At 38.5% G+C, this 20,535-nt stretch overlaps 1 protein-coding gene across 6 annotated transcripts in view; it reads right to left on the bottom strand.

Annotated features, from left to right (window-relative positions):
- Nucleotides 1–3,417: 3,417 nt before the first annotated feature.
- Nucleotides 3,418–20,535, bottom strand: part of Ogdh (oxoglutarate dehydrogenase Nc73EF) — a 134,285-nt gene continuing 117,167 nt past the window's right edge. For all 6 annotated transcript variants that reach the window (XM_083134424.1, XM_083134421.1, XM_083134423.1 and 3 more), the window contains one exon: nucleotides 3,418–5,001. In XM_083134424.1, coding sequence (XP_082990550.1) covers nucleotides 4,902–5,001 — 100 coding nt within the window. In that variant the 3' untranslated portion in view covers nucleotides 3,418–4,901. The remainder of the gene's footprint in view (nucleotides 5,002–20,535) is intronic.

A 20,535-nucleotide genomic window follows, 5' to 3' on the forward strand; every position in this document is an offset into this window, starting at 1 on the left:
TAAAAAAAATATAGTGTTTCCTTCATTTCATTAAGGTTTTGAAGTTACACATATTGTTATGACTGGAAAGGTCTGAATATACCTTATCAGTTATGTTCAAAGTACAAAAAAAATAACAAAACGTTGTGGTTCAGTCAATGTGAGATAAAAATCCATGATTTTGGCATTCCCTGACAAACTCTTATCCACTGACCTTCCCACAATTTCAGTGACAAAAGTCCTAGTGTTTTTAAGGGTGTCCAAAAGCAATGAGAACATGTATTATATCGGAAAAGTTGTGTTTTTATGCATTGCTCTAGTTTTTTAACTGCTTACTTTCATCCACTACCTTTGTTAACTTAAATTATGGCACCATAACTTATGCTAACCAAAACAGTGAACCTTTGAATCAAATCAGTTGAATAAAACATGAGAAAATGTGGAACTTTATACATTTCAAGACTTAACATACTTACAAAGAGGCATAAGATGTGGAAATTGTGGCAGTTTACTTCGACATACCTTGCAACAATATTCCACAGAGTTAAATTCCCAGCTGAAATATTTTTTTTGTAACTTTTTACGTGAGTTATTTCTTAAATGGGAATGGAGTATTGCAGTGGCATATCAAAGAACGCTAGAATTTCACTAGAAGCCCAATGTAGGTCTACGTCCTACAACTATCATTATTATCACATACCAGAACTAGGGCAGCCATACAATCCGGTTAATGGATATATCCGAATATCTTGATTACATGAACAATTCGTACATCTGTATAGTACAGATATCCAGATAAACCGTGTATGCATATTGTTATATACACTGTCAAGTGAAGTGATGAACATATGTTCTTTCAGCATTCTTTCCCCCACGTCCAACATCATCTGAACAAACTCTATTATATTTTAAACCATACGTGATTTTAAGTTTTTCAGGGGACCAAGCTGAAAAAACTTAAAATGTAAAATCAAGAAAATTTTTTGTATCATTTTACTATGTTGGGACCATCAAGATTGAATGTACAGGGTAATTCAAAATGAATGGTACAACTTTACACAGTTATTATGACGTTACTATTTATGATAGAAAATCAGACAAGGCATCAATATAAAGAAAAACTGGAAGTTTTATTCCCACTTAGCAGGCTTGTTCTGCTTAGCCGATGCTCCACCAGGATCGCCAGTGTCACAAAATGGCTAATGACTAGTAGAAGGCGTGTTGTGTGTTGGAGCTATCCAGGCTTGGATCCATGGGGAGGGTGATAGAGGCGATCGTTCCTCCCAACAGCCTGGTTTTTAGATACATTATTATGCCTAAGATTTTTCAAGACTCAAATGTTGTGTCTTTTTTTGCTTTAACTTGTTTAACAAGTTTGATAATATTCTTTGAAGTTTGATATAAGTCCATTTTATGCACATGGAATAATGCAAGAACCTCTAATAATAGGTTTTGTTTTCTTTATTTACTTCATATCTGATTGTTCAGCTTATTGTAGCATGGGAGGAATTATAACAACGATAACCATCTATTCCATCCCTGAACTATTTATGCAAAACAATAACTACTCTTATTTCCATTTTATGTTAATCGGTTTGGTTTCTGTTCACAGAATCATATATTCTTTACGAAAAACAGGGCACGTGTAGGTTACAATTTGTGAGGTGAGGTACTTGACTGAAATTCACCCCTCCCAAATGCAACTTCTGAATCTGCCACTGGAGCTATCGAGAACTGATTCAATCACAATGGTGCAAAGACATTTCTGCATGCTTTTTGGTAGTAATGCATGTGCTTCGCCCTTCCGAAAGATTTGCCAAAGTTACAACTGCAAATTGTTAGTGCCTTCAAAATTGTTGATGACAACTTGCTGTCTTGTGCATAGCAAGTACTTGATTATCGTTTGGACCTATTCCACGTTACACGTGGTTCCCATGTTGACTCTTTATAATGTGAGTAAAACTTCCAGAGTTCATCTTTTTATTGATGCCTTGTCTGATTTCCTATCATAAATAGTAACGTCATAATAACTGCAAAGTTGTACCATTCATTTTGAATTACCTTGTAACAGGTGCGGCAGTGAAACGGGCGATTTGGCAACCCTGGAAATAGCAAGTTACGTAAGGAATCAGATAACGGGAGTGGTGCCATCTGGACAACAAACCTTTGCCATTGACACTGATATCGGTGTTCAGTCGAGATGGCGTCATGGACCGGTGAAAAACGTGCTTTTGCCGTGAAAGGCATTTTATAAAAACGCTGCGCGGCCACATAGCTGTCGTTGTTTTCGTGAAACGCCTTTACGGCAAAACCACGTTGTTCACCAGTCCACGACGCCATCTCGACTGAATGATTGATTGATTGATTTAGTTTATTTTACTTCGCGTTTTGTGCCTCTTGGCTAATTTGCGAAGATGGGGATGAGTGATGAAATGATGAAATTGATGAATGGACATTCACAAACAACCAAGCCCGACTGGGATTCGAACCCGGGACCCTTGGCGTCGCAGCGCAAGCCATCTCGACTGAACACCGATATCAGTGTCAATAACAAAGGTTTGTTGTCCAGATGGCACCACTCCCGTTATCTGATTCCTTACGTAACTTGCTATTTCCAGGGTTGCCAAATCGCCCGTTTCACTGCCGCACCTGTTATAAAGTGGGAAAATGTAAAATTTGGGTTCCACTGTATTGTACTTGCATTGCTCGCCATAGTAGTAACATTAAATTAAACAGTGTTGAAATTATACTTCAGAGAGATGATCATGTGCCTTCGGATTCAGGATGTTACATTGTTTCACAGCAACGTCATGTCATCATCTGTATAGCAGATCCTCTTTAAGTGTTACCCCTCGTTGTTGATCTACATAGCACTTTGCCACCTCAAACATAGTGAAGTTTTTTCAGTAAATGGATAAATGGACAGATTGTAAAAATACAGACAAGACGAATATGTGCAGAGCCTTGTAAAACAGGTAAATGATAAAACTATCTGGATAATGAACACATTTCGATATTCAGATAATCCGAACACCTGGTTATTCCAGATATCAGAACATCCAATATTCTGATAAAATTTTATCTGGATTTGGCCATCCCTACACAGAACTACAGGACTGCCTGCACACTTCTGAATAGCCCTGTATATCATCTTTGTATAGCTAGATGAAATGGTAAAACTCAACTCACCTTAATTACAGAAAAACTTAGTACTCCCGTTTTCTGTGAAGCTGTTTTGAGGCCACCATCCTCATTGGAACTTGTTGAGTTGTTGCTTGCTTACTAAGCTTCTCTGTAATTATTTACTACCCCATCTCTCATTTCCCAAAATATGAAATCAACTCACCTTGTAAAATCAACACAAACTGCTCTGCACGTGAAAGTCCTACTGCAAAATAAGGACTATCTGGGTGAAGGAATAACATTAATTTACTTCAATCAAGTTTCAAGATCTTTTATTCGCTCAAAATTGCTTGTAAGAGCTCAAATATGTATAATGATTAATAACTTTGAAATAAATAACCTTTCATGGATCACATGCACATTGGTAACATTCATTTTAGAACAAATGCAGAGCTACAAAATTCACGATTTTTTTTTACCCTTCTCTGTAAAGTTGCAGAAAAATATGCTTCCACCTGAATATGACACGTGTTACTCTTTATAATACAGCTAGCAAGGGCCAATTCTTATTCAGGAAGTTCTTATAGGTATTAAATAATGTGCATTATCATTAAATCACTACTTACTGGATGTACAATAGGTGATTGTCTTTGAGACAAGGTATGAATCAATTGTTACAGTAATAATAGGGAGAGATTCGAAAATCAGAATCAGTTGAACAAGTTCAATGAATGTTGGATGGAAACCTTGAATCGGCCCATCTAAGTACAACAAGTTTTTTGGTTACACCACTGCCCCATGTTTAAACAAGCTCTATACTGAACACATTGCTTGTGACGCTTCAAGCCTAAACATGTTAGCTTCTTGATAACAAACTGCCATTTTTGCATTAAGCAAGGCAATGTGATTCATCTTTCCTGTTGCAGTTCTTGAGGAAAACGCTAAACATGAATTTGGTCCAAATCACTGCACATTTTCATCTCTTAGAACTTGTTAGATACCGGCAATGGTGTGCGTTTAAATTTAGCGGATCCGTGGTGTTCGACACAGGAGACGAGTGTGTGCGAAAAGCTAAGTGAGCAGTGATTCGGAAAAAGGCACGTGAAAAACGGGCGATAGTGAACATAGAATATTGCTAACATACACAACAATGCAACAAAATACATTAATCACTTCAAAGCATTTGCAATAATTTAAATTCTCTGCAACAGATCTTGTACAGCCAATACTGTACTGAAGAGAATGAAGTAACAATAGACTGTAGACAGTTTACGCACACTACGACTGGAAAAAGAATCAAAAACAAGTATCAGTTGTGTCAACTACTGCTGAATTAAACCCCAAATAACACTAAAAAAATAATTTACACCACTGCACATACACAACTTTCAAAATATACTTCTTTTTTTTGCCTATTTAACTTTGTTTTATACATAACTGGTTCCAGGTACTCTCAACTTTATATTACATATTAGACAAACATTCCAGTCTCAATAACATACAGTTTTTTAATCTTTCACCTTTGGCATATGTACAGAGCGTTCAAATCATAATTTACAAATTTCACCACAAACAAAAAGCCACAAAAATGATGTAAAACTAGGATTTGCTGAGGGCAAAATGCTATTATACGCTGTACATTTTCTACATAAATACATTAGAATGAAAATCTATGTACCTAAGTTACATTTATGAGCTTTGTGGTATTGGCAACATTTAATACTAATTTTATGGTATTAATAAACATCTTGAATACTTGCTAGTTCCAAAATTTGGAGGTGTCTTTAACTGCTGGGATTTCATAGAGCAAAAGCGTCGTTCATGATCGACTCGATCTCTTTGGCATGCATAACTTTGCTTCCTGTAGCGGTCGATGGGGAGACTGTTCTTCCCACATAACTGCAAGGGATAAATATTTGTTAGATAAACATGTCTGCTAGATAAACATTGTGGCTTTTAGAGTATCTAAATATTAGGGCTGAACCAATGCCAATGTATTTGTATCGGCCGATACCAGTGGTATCGGTTAAGTATCGATTGAAATTAATTTACCAATACCAGCCGATACTTTTCGGGCATTTTATTTTGCACCAATTTTGCATGAAAAACTACATTTTGTGATTACATAATACCTATTTTAATATTCTAAAGCAGATTTCTTGGTAAATTGATGGATATAATTGGTGAAGAATATTTACACATTAATATTGATCAATATTTTGAAGAAATTTTAATTATTGCAATTTTCAACTATCAATATTGGTGAGAATCGATTCAAAGTGGTATTGGCTCAGCCATACTAAATATGTATATCTTTACCTTGAGCATGTTCTATGATTTGATTTCTCAATGCAAGGATCTTCGAATGAAGAAGTTACAACTTAGCATAAAACATATTACAGCTGTGTAATCTAAAGAAAAAATACCATAATCTTTTAATGTGTTATGTTCATCATGTGTGTGGTAATTTACACCCTACGTTCCAATCCTTAGTGGGGGCTCTTTGCACACCTATTTTTTAACTTGGGTGTGGATTTTAGTTATGAGGATCTCCCTAAAGTTTTAAAGGATGAAATACCCAAAGTGCCAAAGCACTCCTCTAAAGAGAAAATGTCATATGGAACAGCGGGTGAATAATGATCTTGTAACTGAATGTTCCACGTTCAAATCCATGCCTGAACATGGCTTTACATTTGACTGCCACTCCTCATCATTTTCGTTTAGTCCTTAGTTGTTCACTGGCCTCCCCGATGGCGCAGTGGTATCATTGTCACCTTGTAATTAAGGGGTCCCGGGTTCGATACCTGGTGGAGGCACATAGTGGTTCGGATCCCACTTAAACTTTAGGTCCAGTCCTGATTAGCCCTACTGTGCATAAAGTGGACTTAAAACACCAAATCAACTTATCAGTTGTACACTCTGTTCACATAAAGTAGCGCATTTTATAAGCTGTGCAGTTGAAGTGTGTGCCAATTTATCTGAACATGAGTGTAGATATCCAGAACAGAAAAGAAGTAAGAACACACACTTTGTACTATTTGTATTTTGTTTTTTTAGCATTACTTTTCTGCCACATTTAGCTGATCACAACGGTGAGTGATGATCAGATGCAACTGATGAAGAGACACTCAAAGAACATCCAGGAACTAAGGTGGCAAGATAGAAAAGTCGACCACTTAACATGCTCCGCAATAGAGCACACACTTTCAGTTGTACACACACACAGACAGACAGACACAGAGAGGGAGGGAAGAGAGGGGGTCCAGACCCCCACCCCATTTTCTCTCTATCATTTACATAACAAGTGGGATCATTATCAGCTGATACCAGCAATGTCGGTATCAGATAGTATCAGTTGGAATTTGATTACCAATACTGGCCAATACCAAGTCTAGGTGGAGCTGCAGTGGTCTAGTCGATAGGATGTCTGATTGCCATGCGGTAGACCAGGGTTTGATTCCTGGGGTGGGTGATCTAAGGTTGGAATTTTTCTGGCTTTGTTCCCGCACAAAGTGGCTCTGAGGCTCAACCAGCCTCAATTAAAAGAATACCTGGGGGTTAAAGGTGTCCAGAGCATGGTGCTGATCACATCACCTCCAAAAACGAGCGAGATTGAGAGTACGTTACAGGGGCCTTACCCCACATCCCCTAAACATGCCTTCATGGCATGGTGCTATGTGCACATGAAACTTTACGTTTACTCGTACCAAGTCTAGGTGTCTTGTAGAGTCTGCACAATACCATGTAACACTTTTGCATTTTTGCAACAACGTTGTGGGCAACAACGTTGTGGAAAGAAGAAAAAACTGGAATTTGTGTGATTAAACAAGGTGTCTACCAAAATAAAAAATCCAAAATTTTTCACTTTTTCTTGACCTTTCTTTCCCTTTTTTGACTAGTAGACACCCTGTTAAATTATTATCTCGTGTGCAATTATGAATATTTCAAAGGAAAATTCTGGTAGATTGCTGTGGTACAGTTCCACTGGTAAAATTACTCATTGTAATTTATTAATATATTCGACTCTGACTGCGGGAAGTTATGGGTTCAGTCTTTGAGTTTTTGGTCTGTGTATAGGAACGGTGGCAACCCACCCACCATTGTGAGGAAAATGGGGAGCTACGAGTGAATAGCGTAACCCAGTCTCGGAAATCTATAATGGCCGAGGGTTCGACGTGCTGGCCCCACATCACCCCGAAGATCTCCAAACCTGTAGGTAGGATTGTGGGAGGAAGACTGGCAGTTGGGAGTTAGACCTAGGCCCTTCGAGGGCTATCGTGCCATGGGTTATTAATTTATTAATATTCTAAACTACTTTGAACTGGTACAGCACATTCAGTTTAGCCTGAGCTCTGGCATACGGAAAGCGGGAAATGTTTGTCGTCTGCAGAAGACGTCACATGATTCATAGGAGCAGTGTTGCAATTCGCGCAAGTTACAATTCCACCAGACATGAAACTGGCAAAGGCTATATGCTATGCTGTTGTCTCATTAAAAAAAATGTTTCCGAATCTAAAGTAGGGCACTGTCCTTCATGATAGTCGAATTCGTCAACTGTTCTACGAATAAAACACTTGCCAAATTGGTCCACATCACTTTCTTTCTTCTGCATGGTTTGTTAGGCGTTACTAATCCCTTCCCAGTTACTGTGTTACGATCATTCTTGTTTAAGATGTGTTTCAAAGTACTTACTGGCCCACCAGTAGCCACGAAAACATGCTTTTGCACTTGTTTAACATTCAACGCACGACCACTGTCAGCTTCTTTCTTCATAAACTTATACATGTTGAGATAATTTCTCTACTCTCTATTCTTTCCAGTTTTCATCTCAGCTTCCGTTGAATTAAAATACCCTAAACAACACAGATCAACAATCACCTTACTCGTGGTAACACGATCCCTGGAGAGGAAAGGGAGGAGAGAGAGAGAGAATACCTCTCTCGCCAAGGGGGCTTAATAAATGGGGGTTTCACTGACACAAAGAATCCTCTGTCTTTTTTTTTTTTTTTTTTTACCTTCTCAAACAGTTGCTTTAAAAAACTAAATGCAGACACCAGTAAGTACCGAACACCCCTTGAAGTCAGATTATGGATATAGGTAATTGTTAAAGCAGTTAGCAACTCTGATCTCAGTGGAACTCTTGCATCGTCCCGCTGACGGCAGGCTTCTGCACAGGTGAAGGCCAGAGCTCAAGCAAAACTGAATGGCCTGTACAATTGTCAAGTATCGGTATTGCTATACTGATCGCAAACTCAACTACTTTTTGCTACATAGCTCTAACTGTAGGTGTGCCTAGATGAGTTTCAACAACCTCAGTTGCGAAGTAAAAGCTCCAAGGGTAACATCACTCTTCCGTTACAACACTGCCAAGTGTACGTCTGTTTTTGTCAGCTGTTTTCATTGGCTTGTTCGTACAGTGTTTGGGTGTTTTGTGTACTAATTTTCCGTGCTTTGTGTACTATTGTACAAGTTTTATTCAGTTACGATGCTGATCAAAAAAAAAAAAACACACACACACACACACACACACACACACACACACACACACACACACACACACACACACACACACACACACACACACACACACACACACACACACACACACACACACACACACACACACACACACACACACACACACACACACACACACACACACACACACACACACACACACACACACACACACACACACACACACACACACACACACACACACACACACACACACACACACACACACACACACACACACACACACACACACACACACACACACACACACACACACACACACACACACACACACACACACACACACACACACACACACACACACACACACTCTCTCACTCACTCTCTCCCTCCGTTTCACAGTACGTTTGGCAACATGCCGTGTATCCGACGTTTATTTGTTTCGTCCTGCTAGCAACATTTGGGTGCCTTGTGAGACGAAAATGTCCGATGTCAGTCGGAAAGAATTCAACTGATCGCTGATTTGTTGTTTCCCAGCCGCCAGTTGGAATTGCGGGCAGTATAAAGAGTATCGGTATCGTTTCAAAGTGTTCTCAGTTCAGTTTAATTACACATGAAAGGTGAATAGAATGGATGTAATAATATACTAATTTGGTACAGACTCATCTAGTTTACAATAAATAAATAAAAATCTCCTGAACAAATTACGATAAGGATGGATGGTGTTTAGATTAAATTGATGAGGGAAAAACATAAGGAAACAGCCGTGTCCAGGCTGGCACCCAAATATAGAAACATTCAGGCATCTTGAGTTGCAAACTAGGCAGTTCGGCAGAAACATGTCATAAGGCTGTTTATGGAATTATTGCACAAGTAAAATTATCCTTGAAATACAGTATATTGCTGCCTATATTGATGTGAATAACTAGTCGAAAGTGTTACAGGATAAGTAGGTTAGGTATGTGTACGATAAATATCAAATCTTTTTTTCCACCTGGGAATTGATTGAATAATGTAGTCAGATGTCGGTAAACCTGGTACTGCCTTCTGACATGAGCAATGTTGCCAGTATACCTCGTATTTTTTTTAAAAAACATACTTTTTTTATGAATATGCCAAAAATAACCCCATAAAATCGACTGTATTCCTTGCATGAAATGCATAAAGATTTATAGTTGTTTTATCAATTTGATGAATACACAGACAATCGATACATATTAAACATTTTTGCAAGCGACACCACAGGTGTCTCTTATTCATGATTGTTTTTACTTTGTACAAAAAAATTGTGGCCATGGTAGCTCAGTTGGTAACTACCATGCTAAAGGTTCCGGGTTCGACCCCCAGCCGGTTCAAATCCAGGAACTTTTCTAATGTTGGAAGCAGCCCCGGTGCCCACCCAGCGTCGAATGACATTGGTACCTGGGGGGTAAAGGCAGTCAGGGGTGTGATGCTGATCACATCACCCCCACTCACCACCGGATCAAGAAAGTGTGGGGCGTTACCCCGGCACCCCCTATACGCCTTCATGGCATGGTGCTAAGCACAGGGGAGAATTTCTTTGAAGTTGTTGGTTTTTTTTTTTGTTTTGTTTTTTGCCTTAGTAACTTTTTCCGCATACTGAATGTTCATATATAACATATTTTCTTCTTGTTTCAAAAATATCCACATAGACAAAGTTAATAGCAGTGCAAGTTTCATGTCCTTATCCTTTTTTTGTACAAAAGTTATGTATGCTCAAAATCTCGGTTGTGTGACTTTTCGGACACACTGTACTCATGCCACACACAAGTGAAAGAATTCTTATGAGCCCACGGTCAGAAATCGAACAATAAAATAAGGAGTTAGAAGAAAGTAAACGACACTGGGGAAAAGCAATACAAAAGGAATCTACAAGAAAAACTAGAAACGGCATTAAATATTGGAGTAAAGTCATAGACCACATTTTAGACATCACTTGTGCAACAAAATCTTCCCTCAACCACCTTGCTTTCCAATTATTACTGTAACCATTTCTACTAGTTTACACCATGCATAATATCTTCATTAAAGATACCTAGACCAGGGAGTCGTAACGTAACGAAATGGAACGGTATTTTCAATTACGGTTTCCGTTACGTTACAACCAGAAACAGAAGAACTTTTTTCGTGAACAGAAACGTTACCTCAGGTATATGAACATTACGTTACAGGTGTGCATAACGGTACCGAACCATAACTGATCTCTAAAGGAGTAGGTCTTCACGTGACACTTTAACGTTACATCCATTGCCGGCACCCAGTAACGTTACAGGGTAAGAAAGAGGTTCGTCACGTATTGACTAGTAACTTTAGTGTGTGTGGAAAGTGATAGTAACGTTACAATTAACCAGTAACTTAATTGAGGTCACGGTTGTAAAAACGTTACACTCCTTTTCTCAAAGCAACAACGTTATTTATAGCTGGTATGATACAGACGTTCCGATGTGCAATACCGTGTCCGATGCCGTGTTCCGGAGAGAATAACATAGGTCTCTCGTATAATTGTGCTCGTTACTTTTGTAACGTTACAGTTCTTTTCCTCCACAAAAGTCTGTTTCGAAAAAGTGATACACATATCCGTTACGAATAGCAAATACCGTTATCGAAGGCGTTTTCGAAGAAGCCTCATAATTATGATCGGCAGCATACTAACATTACAGTACTTTGACCCCTTGAAAGTCACTAAGTTATAATACGTATTTTCGTTTTGGATGTCAGTGAAAAAATTAAATTGTAAAACAAAACGTTTGAAAACATCCGTAAACAAGATTCGGCGTGACAAAAGTTCTGGTTATTGGAATTTACTTATTAACTATGTATTTATCACAAATATATTTCTTTTCTGCATACTTAATCGCTTTATGTGAATTTGTTCTAATTTGATTATTTATGCAAGATGAATTTTAACATGTACGTTCACTTTATACGATAGCAAAGCAAACGTTTGTTGAGGGAAAACGTTTATATCTATCTCATATATATCTATCTATATCTATATCTATCTATCTCTCTCTCTCTCTCTCTCTCTCTCTCTCTCTCTCTCTCTCTCTCTCTCTCTCTCTCTCTCTCTCTCTCTCTCTCTCTCTCTCTCTCTCTCTCTCTCTCTCTCTCTCTCTCTCTCTCTCTCTCTCTCTCTCTCTCTCTCTCTCTCTCTCTCTCTCTCTCTCTCTCTCTCTCTCTCTCTCTCTCTCTCTCTCTCTCTCTCTCTCTCTCTCTCTCTCTCTCTCTCTCTCTCTCTCTCTCTCTCTCTCTCTCTCTCTCTCTCTCTCTCTCTCTCTCTCTCTCTCTCTCTCTCTCTCTCTCTCTCTCTCTCTCTCTCTCTCTCTCTCTCTCTCTCTCTCTCTCTCTCTCTCTCTCTCTCTCTCTCTCTCTCTCTCTCTCTGTTTACATGTGTTACATCATTTTTTTTTAAAAAAAATACAGTTGTTTGGCGATGAGAATGATTCGTGCTTAGATTAAGTTGCTGAAGGACGAAACATAAAGGACCAACCATGGTCGAGCCAAAAAATCATCCGTGCCAATCGTTCGTCCACCTAAGCGAGAGGCAAGCTTTCTCCTATCGGAAGACCAAAAATAATTGCTTGTTGCGCGACCTTGAGAAGGCGAACCGAACTGATAGCAGCAGCACCACGCAAAATCGGAAAATCTGAATCCTGAAACTTTGTACACGTGACTTTCGATCACGAAGCATCCGAGTAGACAACGCCTTGGGGCGATATGAAAGGCACTTTTGGCAAGTAGAAAATGCGTAGAAACGAAATGTTAGATGGAATTGTTGTACGAAACAAACGAAACCGCGTTTGTGCAACTGGTCTGTAGCTAGACAGGGCCACTGGACTCTCAAGAAGGCAAGAATTGTATGGAAAGTGATTCTTAAAACTAAGCGAATAAAATGACAGTATATTTTATCATTTACAAGGGCCCTCAACCGCTTACAATTTTGAAAATTACTTTCAGTAATTCTTGTCTTCTTGGACAGGAGGTGCATTAAACTTTTTGGTGTAGAAACAGACAGAATGCCCGCCTACCTACCACGTTTGAAAGAAGGTCATAGACAGACAAGAAAGTAATTTTCAAGAACGCAAGAACGGCAGTCGACATGGATATTGAGCAACGTGTGACTGAGAAATACAATCGGAACAAAGGACAAGATTATTCAAGAAACAGTAATTTTATAAAACTTCCTATAATTAACTCAAACTCAGTTCATCCTTTTATCCTCTTTTGTTTGTTATACTTTTGTATTATTCATGTTTTATATCGCTTTTCTGCCACTTGTAGATAATCGCGACTATGAAGATGAATGATGATCATATTAAATCTATGAAGGGATGTTATAAAAAAAACAGCCATGCCCAGATGTCTACTCGAACTTGAAATGTTTGGTACGTACCGAGTGTATGAATGGATTACTAAACGACTTCGGCCTTCGAGGCTACGGTTTCAGTTGCAACATGCAGTATAATTACGTTTCTACTACTCTGAATTGACCAAAGCATGTGGTATGTATCCTTCATTTTACTTAAAAAGCCCCCTTTATACATGAGATACTACAAATAGTTTCAGGCATACCCTTGAATTCTGATTGCCTGGCACTTTTTTTTTTAACTAAGTAATGAAGTGACGTTTATATTCATATTAGGCCTACGACTAGCTCGAACTAAAAATTCTTGTGAAATACTGTGTATATGTTATCCTTGTGAAGTGAGGAACTTCATATTTTGCTAAGAAAATATGTATGAAAAATTATATTTGTAGCTACTACTTGAAGAATTCAAATTATTATTATGATGGAATTTCAACTTACGTACAATCTGCATATAATGTGTTATCGGAGAGGAGTTTTTGTCTCGCAGTCAATTTATTTTTAGTTGAGGAACTCGAGAGTAAGCTGGAAATATATAATGTAGGGATGGGCCGATATGAAATTTTGGCCGATATTGATACATTACCGATATAAAATTTACCGATACCGATAACCGATATTCTACCGATCCGATATAAAATTAGAAATGCTCCTTGAAGACCCTGAAATTTTCACTGATCTCCGTAATAAATGTGTGTTTTGAGCTGATTGCAATGCAAAAAAGGTTTAATATTTAGACATTTACTTTTTCAGAAAGTAGGGCATGGATATTATCCATAAAAATCACAACAAAATGGCAGAATTTTGCACTAAATTATAAGATATTTATCGATATATCGGATCGGTAAAATAATCGGTAATTTTACCGATAAACCGATACACCGATATGCCTATATCGGCCGATACCGATAGAGTACCGATTAATCGGTCCCATCCCTAATATAATGACCCACGTTGTGGTGTGCTGTTCGATTAATCAGAATTGGAGTGAGAGAAATCTGTAGTTAAGTTCATTCAACACGTCAATTTGTAACTGTGAATGCAAGTTTTCTTTGATTTAGCAGGAAATCAGTCTATTGTTGTAAGTAATAAATGGAAATATATATATTTTCTGCTCGAGTAGGAATCCGCAGCCGTTATCCAATCAATCAGTTTCTCTGTGTGAAACTTCTGTCTAGGAAAGCTACATACAATTTGCTTTTAATAACAGCAGCTTCAAAATAACCTATCCATTCTTGTCATGCCAAGTAATGTTTGATTTTGATTTGTTATATTTAAATTTGGTTTTATGCCAGTTTTGGCTAATCGCGAAGACGAGGATGGGTGATGAAATGGCAAAATTGATGAAAGGACATCACAAAGAAAATAATGCACAGGCTGTGATCCGAACTCGGAACCTGTGGCGTCGTATTGCACTGTGCTAACCACTCCGCCACGGAGCTCTGCAAAATAATGTTTGACCATACATTGTTCATGAAATAAAAACATAACATATACAGTGGCTCACATTAGTAATCAAATACGTAGCATCTTGCTGCATTCCTTCACAATATTTGAAAATTAACAACATGTACATAAATATAAACGATGGTGAAATATTTATACGCATTTCTTAAAGTTATATGTAACTTTTTTTAAAAAAATTTGGGTGCGTCAGCACTTAGGCTATTTTGCACCCGCCACGTTATACGGGGTGCAGCCCCTTACCATAACAAATAACATAACTGTAATGTCGCATAACTGAAATATTAAAATATTCTGACTTAGGTTAAAAGCTGAGGCTGTAAAGAGGCACTCAGCGCATATGACAGAAAGCAGGAGAACACACAGAATTATACTGGCCATAGGGCCAGTCGCCAGAGTCTCGTTAGTCTGGAAAGAGCAGTCCAGGGCGTACTACGTGGAATGAAGTTGAGGATTGGATGTAATACGTGGAAGGTCACCCCTTACACCCCTGTTACGTTTAAATATTTGAAAATAGTTATTTATGTTTGGGTGTGAAAAAAGAGATCACTTTAATATTCAGACAAATCGTGAAAGCCTTCTGTTTCTGTTAAGCTACGTTTCCATTCTGACAAGTTCCAGACCCATGACGCGCAACATGTGCAGGCGCATGTTGCGCGTCATTCAGTGCACTGTTTCCAATTCAAAACTACTTCTGCAAAATACGCCTACAACAGCACCGGAGTGCAGGACTTGAGTGTAGCGTTGTTCCATTGTGTCAGTGTTTCTTCTCTTGTATTGTAATAATTTGGTAGTGATTTAACTTGTGTAAAGATGAACAATACAACTATGGCGGGTTTTGTGGTTATGGCAGGCGCGTACCATGAACTTGTAAAAATATGAGGCGAAAACGACCTAGATGGTGGATTAGAAGTTTTCTAGCGAAAAGAAATTCGGAAGGAGCATATAACTCGTTGATGAGAGACTTACGTCTTCAAAGTGGATACGAAAACTTTGTAAGAATGACTGTAAGTGATTTTGCATTGTTATTAAATCTTGTTGGACCACAGATTGTAGTCGCGTCGTCTGTTTCTACTCTAGTGCGCATGCCCCAGGAACTTGCTGCAGGCTGTTTCCATTGTCCGCGGCGCATGTTGTGTGTCTTAATTGTTGGGGCAATTTTGTCCCCGGCACTTGCGCCGCGGCATGTTGCAGACAATTTCCATTTCAACAAATGCTTGGCACATGCAGCGTCGCATGCCGCGCGTCATGTTGCGCGGCAAATTTGTGGTAATAGAAACGAGGCTTTACATCGTTTTTTTTTTACTGGTCAACTACAGTGCGGGGAAGGAACAATTGATGCTACTTCCTGACTACATTTGTTACCAGTAGCTGCATTGCTCCCTGACTGAAGTACGAGAAAAATGGGTAACAAAAACAAAAATACAACATTTGACGAATGGCAGCTATTTATTTTTACCGTACCTAACCAAAGGGTACAGGGAAATTGAAAATGTTAAGTAGTATATGTAAGCGTACCGTGGGTGATGCAATAAAACGTAATGACAAGCAAAATGAGGTAGATTCCGTATCTCAGAAAATTCAACCAAGAGAAATAGGAGATTGAAATGAAGGAGCTTCAGTATAAAAAATCAAGACCCTTTCCTCATCCCGACCCCCTTTCCAAACCAAGAGCTCCGAAAGCAGCTGTGCAACTTGGAGTAGGCATTGGGACTGCTGTACGGTTAAGTAGCGTTTCGTCCGAAAGCGAAATTTCTAGAAAAATGCTACAGTTCGTCTGCGACGGTTTAATGAGTTGCGTTTTGTTCGATCCTGGCTGATGATGAGTCACACCTTGACTAACCACTGGCAGCGATGGAATTGGTGACTAGTATACCTCGGTTTACAACTTTTAAAACTACATTGCATAGACAGCGGAGTGCAGACTCAAGACAAATTGTCGAGAGAGAGGTCCCGGGTTCGATACCCGGTGGATGCACAAGTGGTTCGGATCCCACTTTAAACTGTAGGTCCAATCCCTATTAGCCTTAATGTGCATAAAGTGGACTTAAAACAACAAATCAAATCAAAACAAATCGTCGAGAGGAAGTGAACTTGGATCTAGAAATTTTAGTCATGGCTGATGGCAACACTTTCTTACTATCTGTCAACTACGAAGGTGAGATTTGCAATTTCCAGAGGGAAAGAAATATTAAAACAAAAAAATATATATTTTCTTCGATGGAGCATTTAAGAGTGTTAGCAAGAGTTTGCTTCATTAAACACTATTAGGATGGTAGCCCTCGGACGAAACGCTACTTGGTCAGGTAACCGTAAGTTGCCTGTTCCTGGAATTCGGACGCGAAACGCTGCGCCAGGTGCTGTACACCTGGCGGTTCAGAAAGCGAAGATGAGCATGAGCGACGAATGCTGAAACTGACGAAGGGACACTCACAGAGAACACTCATGTGCAGATCGGGATTCGAAACCGGGACCCCTGGCGTCGTAGTGCGCTGTGCTAACCACTCTGCCACGTAATATTTTTTATTTACTCATTTATAGCTACTTCCTTTTAAACTAACTAACTAACTCTCTAGCTTTCTTAAACCCGAAGGTTCATGGCTGCAGCAACACAGGCCTTCCATCTGTCCCTATATTGAGCAAGATCTATATACTCTTTTCCATCCCTACCGATTTCCTTTAGGTCCATGTCAACGTTGTCCCTCCATCTTCGTCTTGGCCTTCCTACAGGTCTCCTACCATCAGGTTTCCCAACAAGAATCCTGTAAACTCCTCTTTCCTCTCCCATTCGTGCCACATGGCCTGCCCACCTAAGTCTTCTTGATTTAATTATTCTAATAACATCTGGACATGAATACAAATTATGTAGTTCTAAATTATGTAACCTTCTCCACTCACCTGTCTCCTCATCCCTTTTAGGTCCAAATATTTTCCTAAGAACCTTATTTTCAAATACTCTCAATTTATGTTCCTCTTTCAATGTAAGGGACCAAGTTTCACACCCATTTAATAAGAGCACTACATACAAAATTACTGTTTTGTATATTTTAACTTTTAGTTTCTTAGTTATTAAACTAGAAGACAAAAGTTTATGAAGAGAGAAGTAACTTGCATTTCCTGAATTAAGCCTACTCTTTATTTCCTCTTTAATATAATTTTCATTGGTTAATATTACTCCTAAGTATTTGAATTTGGAAACTGGTTCAAACGAGTTGTTATCAATAATTATATTTTGATTATTACCTAACACTTGGTTTCGGCCTGTAAGCATATATTTAGTTTTCTCTTTGTTAACTTCCAAACCTATGTCTTTAGCAGTTTTGAAAAGTATTTTAGCATTATTCTTAATTGTATTTATATCATCCCCTAATAAGTCTACATCATCTGCATATGCTAACAACTGAGTCACACCATTTAATTTTAGTCCTTCGTTAGTTTCTGTTACCTTCCTGACAGCATATTCTAAGGCAAAATTAAAGAGCAATGGATATAATGCATCTCCTTGTTTTAACCCATCATGAATTGTAAATTTGTCAGACACATAAATACCCACACGAATTTTACTTTCTGTTTCACTGGTGCATACTTGTATCATATTAACAAGCTTCTTAGGTATTCCAAATTCGACTAATATATTATATAATTTATCTCTTTTGACCGAATCATATGCTTTTTTGAAATCAATGAATACCTGATGGACATTTTGATTATATTCCCACTTTATTCAAGTGACTTCCTTTTACCTACGCTAAAAAAAGAAATTTTAAAAAATGAATATTAGTCTTTTTTTCAACATGTCCATTGAGAATGTAAATGATCTGTCCCTTTTTTATTTTGTCAGGAAACCTTTAAAGTTTGACATTATAGTTCTTGGACTTTTGTCGCCATTGCACTGAAAGTTTACATCATTGCAAAGGTTGATATATCTATCTACCAGATAGAACACTGGAATTGAATGAGATTAGGTAGTTGTTCTGTAATGGAGATAACACAATTCCATTATAACTTTGTCATTCGGTAGAATAATCGATTACTTTGATTTCACTATTATTCAAAATGTATCTATCTGTTAAAAGCAAAAGTAAGAACCGAAGTCCACCATACCAGCAACACTACTACTTCTAAGCAGCTCCCACAATTGACTGAGGTTAGAATGAAAGTTTGTCTTGTTTTAACCTTTTGACGCCCAAGACCTTTTTCACAAGTAAGCCTCTGGGTACCGAGCCGATTTTGAGCAAAATGCAGAGTTTCAATTAAATAAGTGTAGATCGGAAGCTAATTGTCCTAGAGAGATGAGTGATATACCGTTGTACGCGGAATGAACCAGAGATTCAGACTATATGAAATTTTTGCAAATATGTGGCGAGGGGGAGGGGGCTAACTCTCAAAATTCCAAAATTTCGGGATAAAAATTGTGTTCCCCCACCCTCCCCTCAAGCATGTTCATGCAATAATTAACATATATTATTATAGCTAAAATGCAATTGCGCGATATATATAATTTTTGGTTGACTTTCCTTTTCCAGGTGGTTCGTGCCCTTGCCTTTTTTTCGGACATTCATGCAAAGGTTCTATTTTTATTTCGCGTCTACCACTTTCGGTTAATCGCGATGATAAAGGATGTGATAGGTGATGGAAGTGGTATAAAGACAAATGACCCATCCATATTTTCTAATCCGACATTAGACTTCGCAGTGTATTACGCTAACTAATTTGCCACGGGATCGGCTTCTTCGTGTTTGTCTACTCATCAAATGATTGATTAGTTATTCAAACTATATAGGTAGGAAAAGCTATATAACATAACGAAACAGAAAAAAAATCCACTTGACGTCTTCTAGTACTATCATCAGCCTACAATTTCATGCTCTCAAATCCACACAGAAAACTTCTTGTGGCATTAGTTTTACGGAATGGCCTTGGGGAATAAAGATCGCCCATTTCCTGGTTCAGCTCGAAACAATCAGGTGCCTTATCGAAGCTGCTGTTGAGCACGCAGGGTTTCTAACCTACTTCGCCGTAATTCAGTTGTTGTATGTATTGTAGAGCCAACCGCAGATTAAATAGGAGGAAAAATACTTTTTCCGACGGAAAATAAGTTGGCAATGCTACGAACACTGAGGCATTCTTGATAAGACGCCTGAGGAGGGTCGAGAAAACTTTCCTGAAAAAGCGCAACCCCAGTATCGAAGGTCATGCTACACGTGGATTGGCAACTTTCGGGAGCATGCTGTCTGTCTACACAATTCTACCCAAATACCTGTTTGAAAATGAATCTTCTGCTCGCATTTTATTTTTCAAATGTAGTTCTGACATTGTAGTCATTTTGCAATTATTTTTATTTGTTCTTATTTTGCTTTGCTTTTGTCACTTTTATAATTAATCGAAACTATGAAGATGGATGATAAATAGATGAAATTGATGAAGAGACACCTAAAAAAGATATTTACAGACCAGGACTCGAACCCGGGACCTAAAGTGGATAGGTTGGGGGGGGGGGGAGACCGTCAATAACTCCCGGTCACGAACTGGCTTATAATGTTTGTAATTTCTCAGGAGTATTTTTTGTTCTGTTCATGCATAATGCCTGCTTTCGGAAACTTAATTTATAAGTGACACACTTCGTTCGGTGGGGACAAGCCACGAATTGTTTGAGAGGAGGGACAAATCTCATTCATATACTAGATACAATCATGGACTATACTTGAAATGGCCTCCCCGATGGCGCAGTGGTTGCGTCGTCGCCTAGTAATCAAGGGGTCCCGGGTTCGATACCCGGTGGAGGCACAAGTGGTTCGGATTCCACTTCAAACTGAAGGTTCAGTCCCGATTGGCCTTACTGTGCATAAAGTGGACTCAAAACACCAAATCAATCAATCATATACTTGAAAAATGACGTGCTAAACACTACTTTCGGAGATCAGATGGACATGGCAATTTTGATATACAAGATGCACTTTTTCTACTTAGATTGTTTATGTCCAAATTGTATCCTAATAGATAATCTCGCAACAACGCAAAATGTTTAAATTGACTCGAATTCACAATGACTCATATACAGTGTGTTTATAAATGAACGGTGCGGCTTCAAAAATTAATAATAA

The sequence above is a fragment of the Lepisma saccharinum genome, chromosome 13 (genome assembly GCF_977018435.1).
Source record: "Lepisma saccharinum chromosome 13, izLepSacc3.1, whole genome shotgun sequence".
NCBI lineage: Eukaryota > Metazoa > Arthropoda > Insecta > Zygentoma > Lepismatidae > Lepisma > Lepisma saccharinum.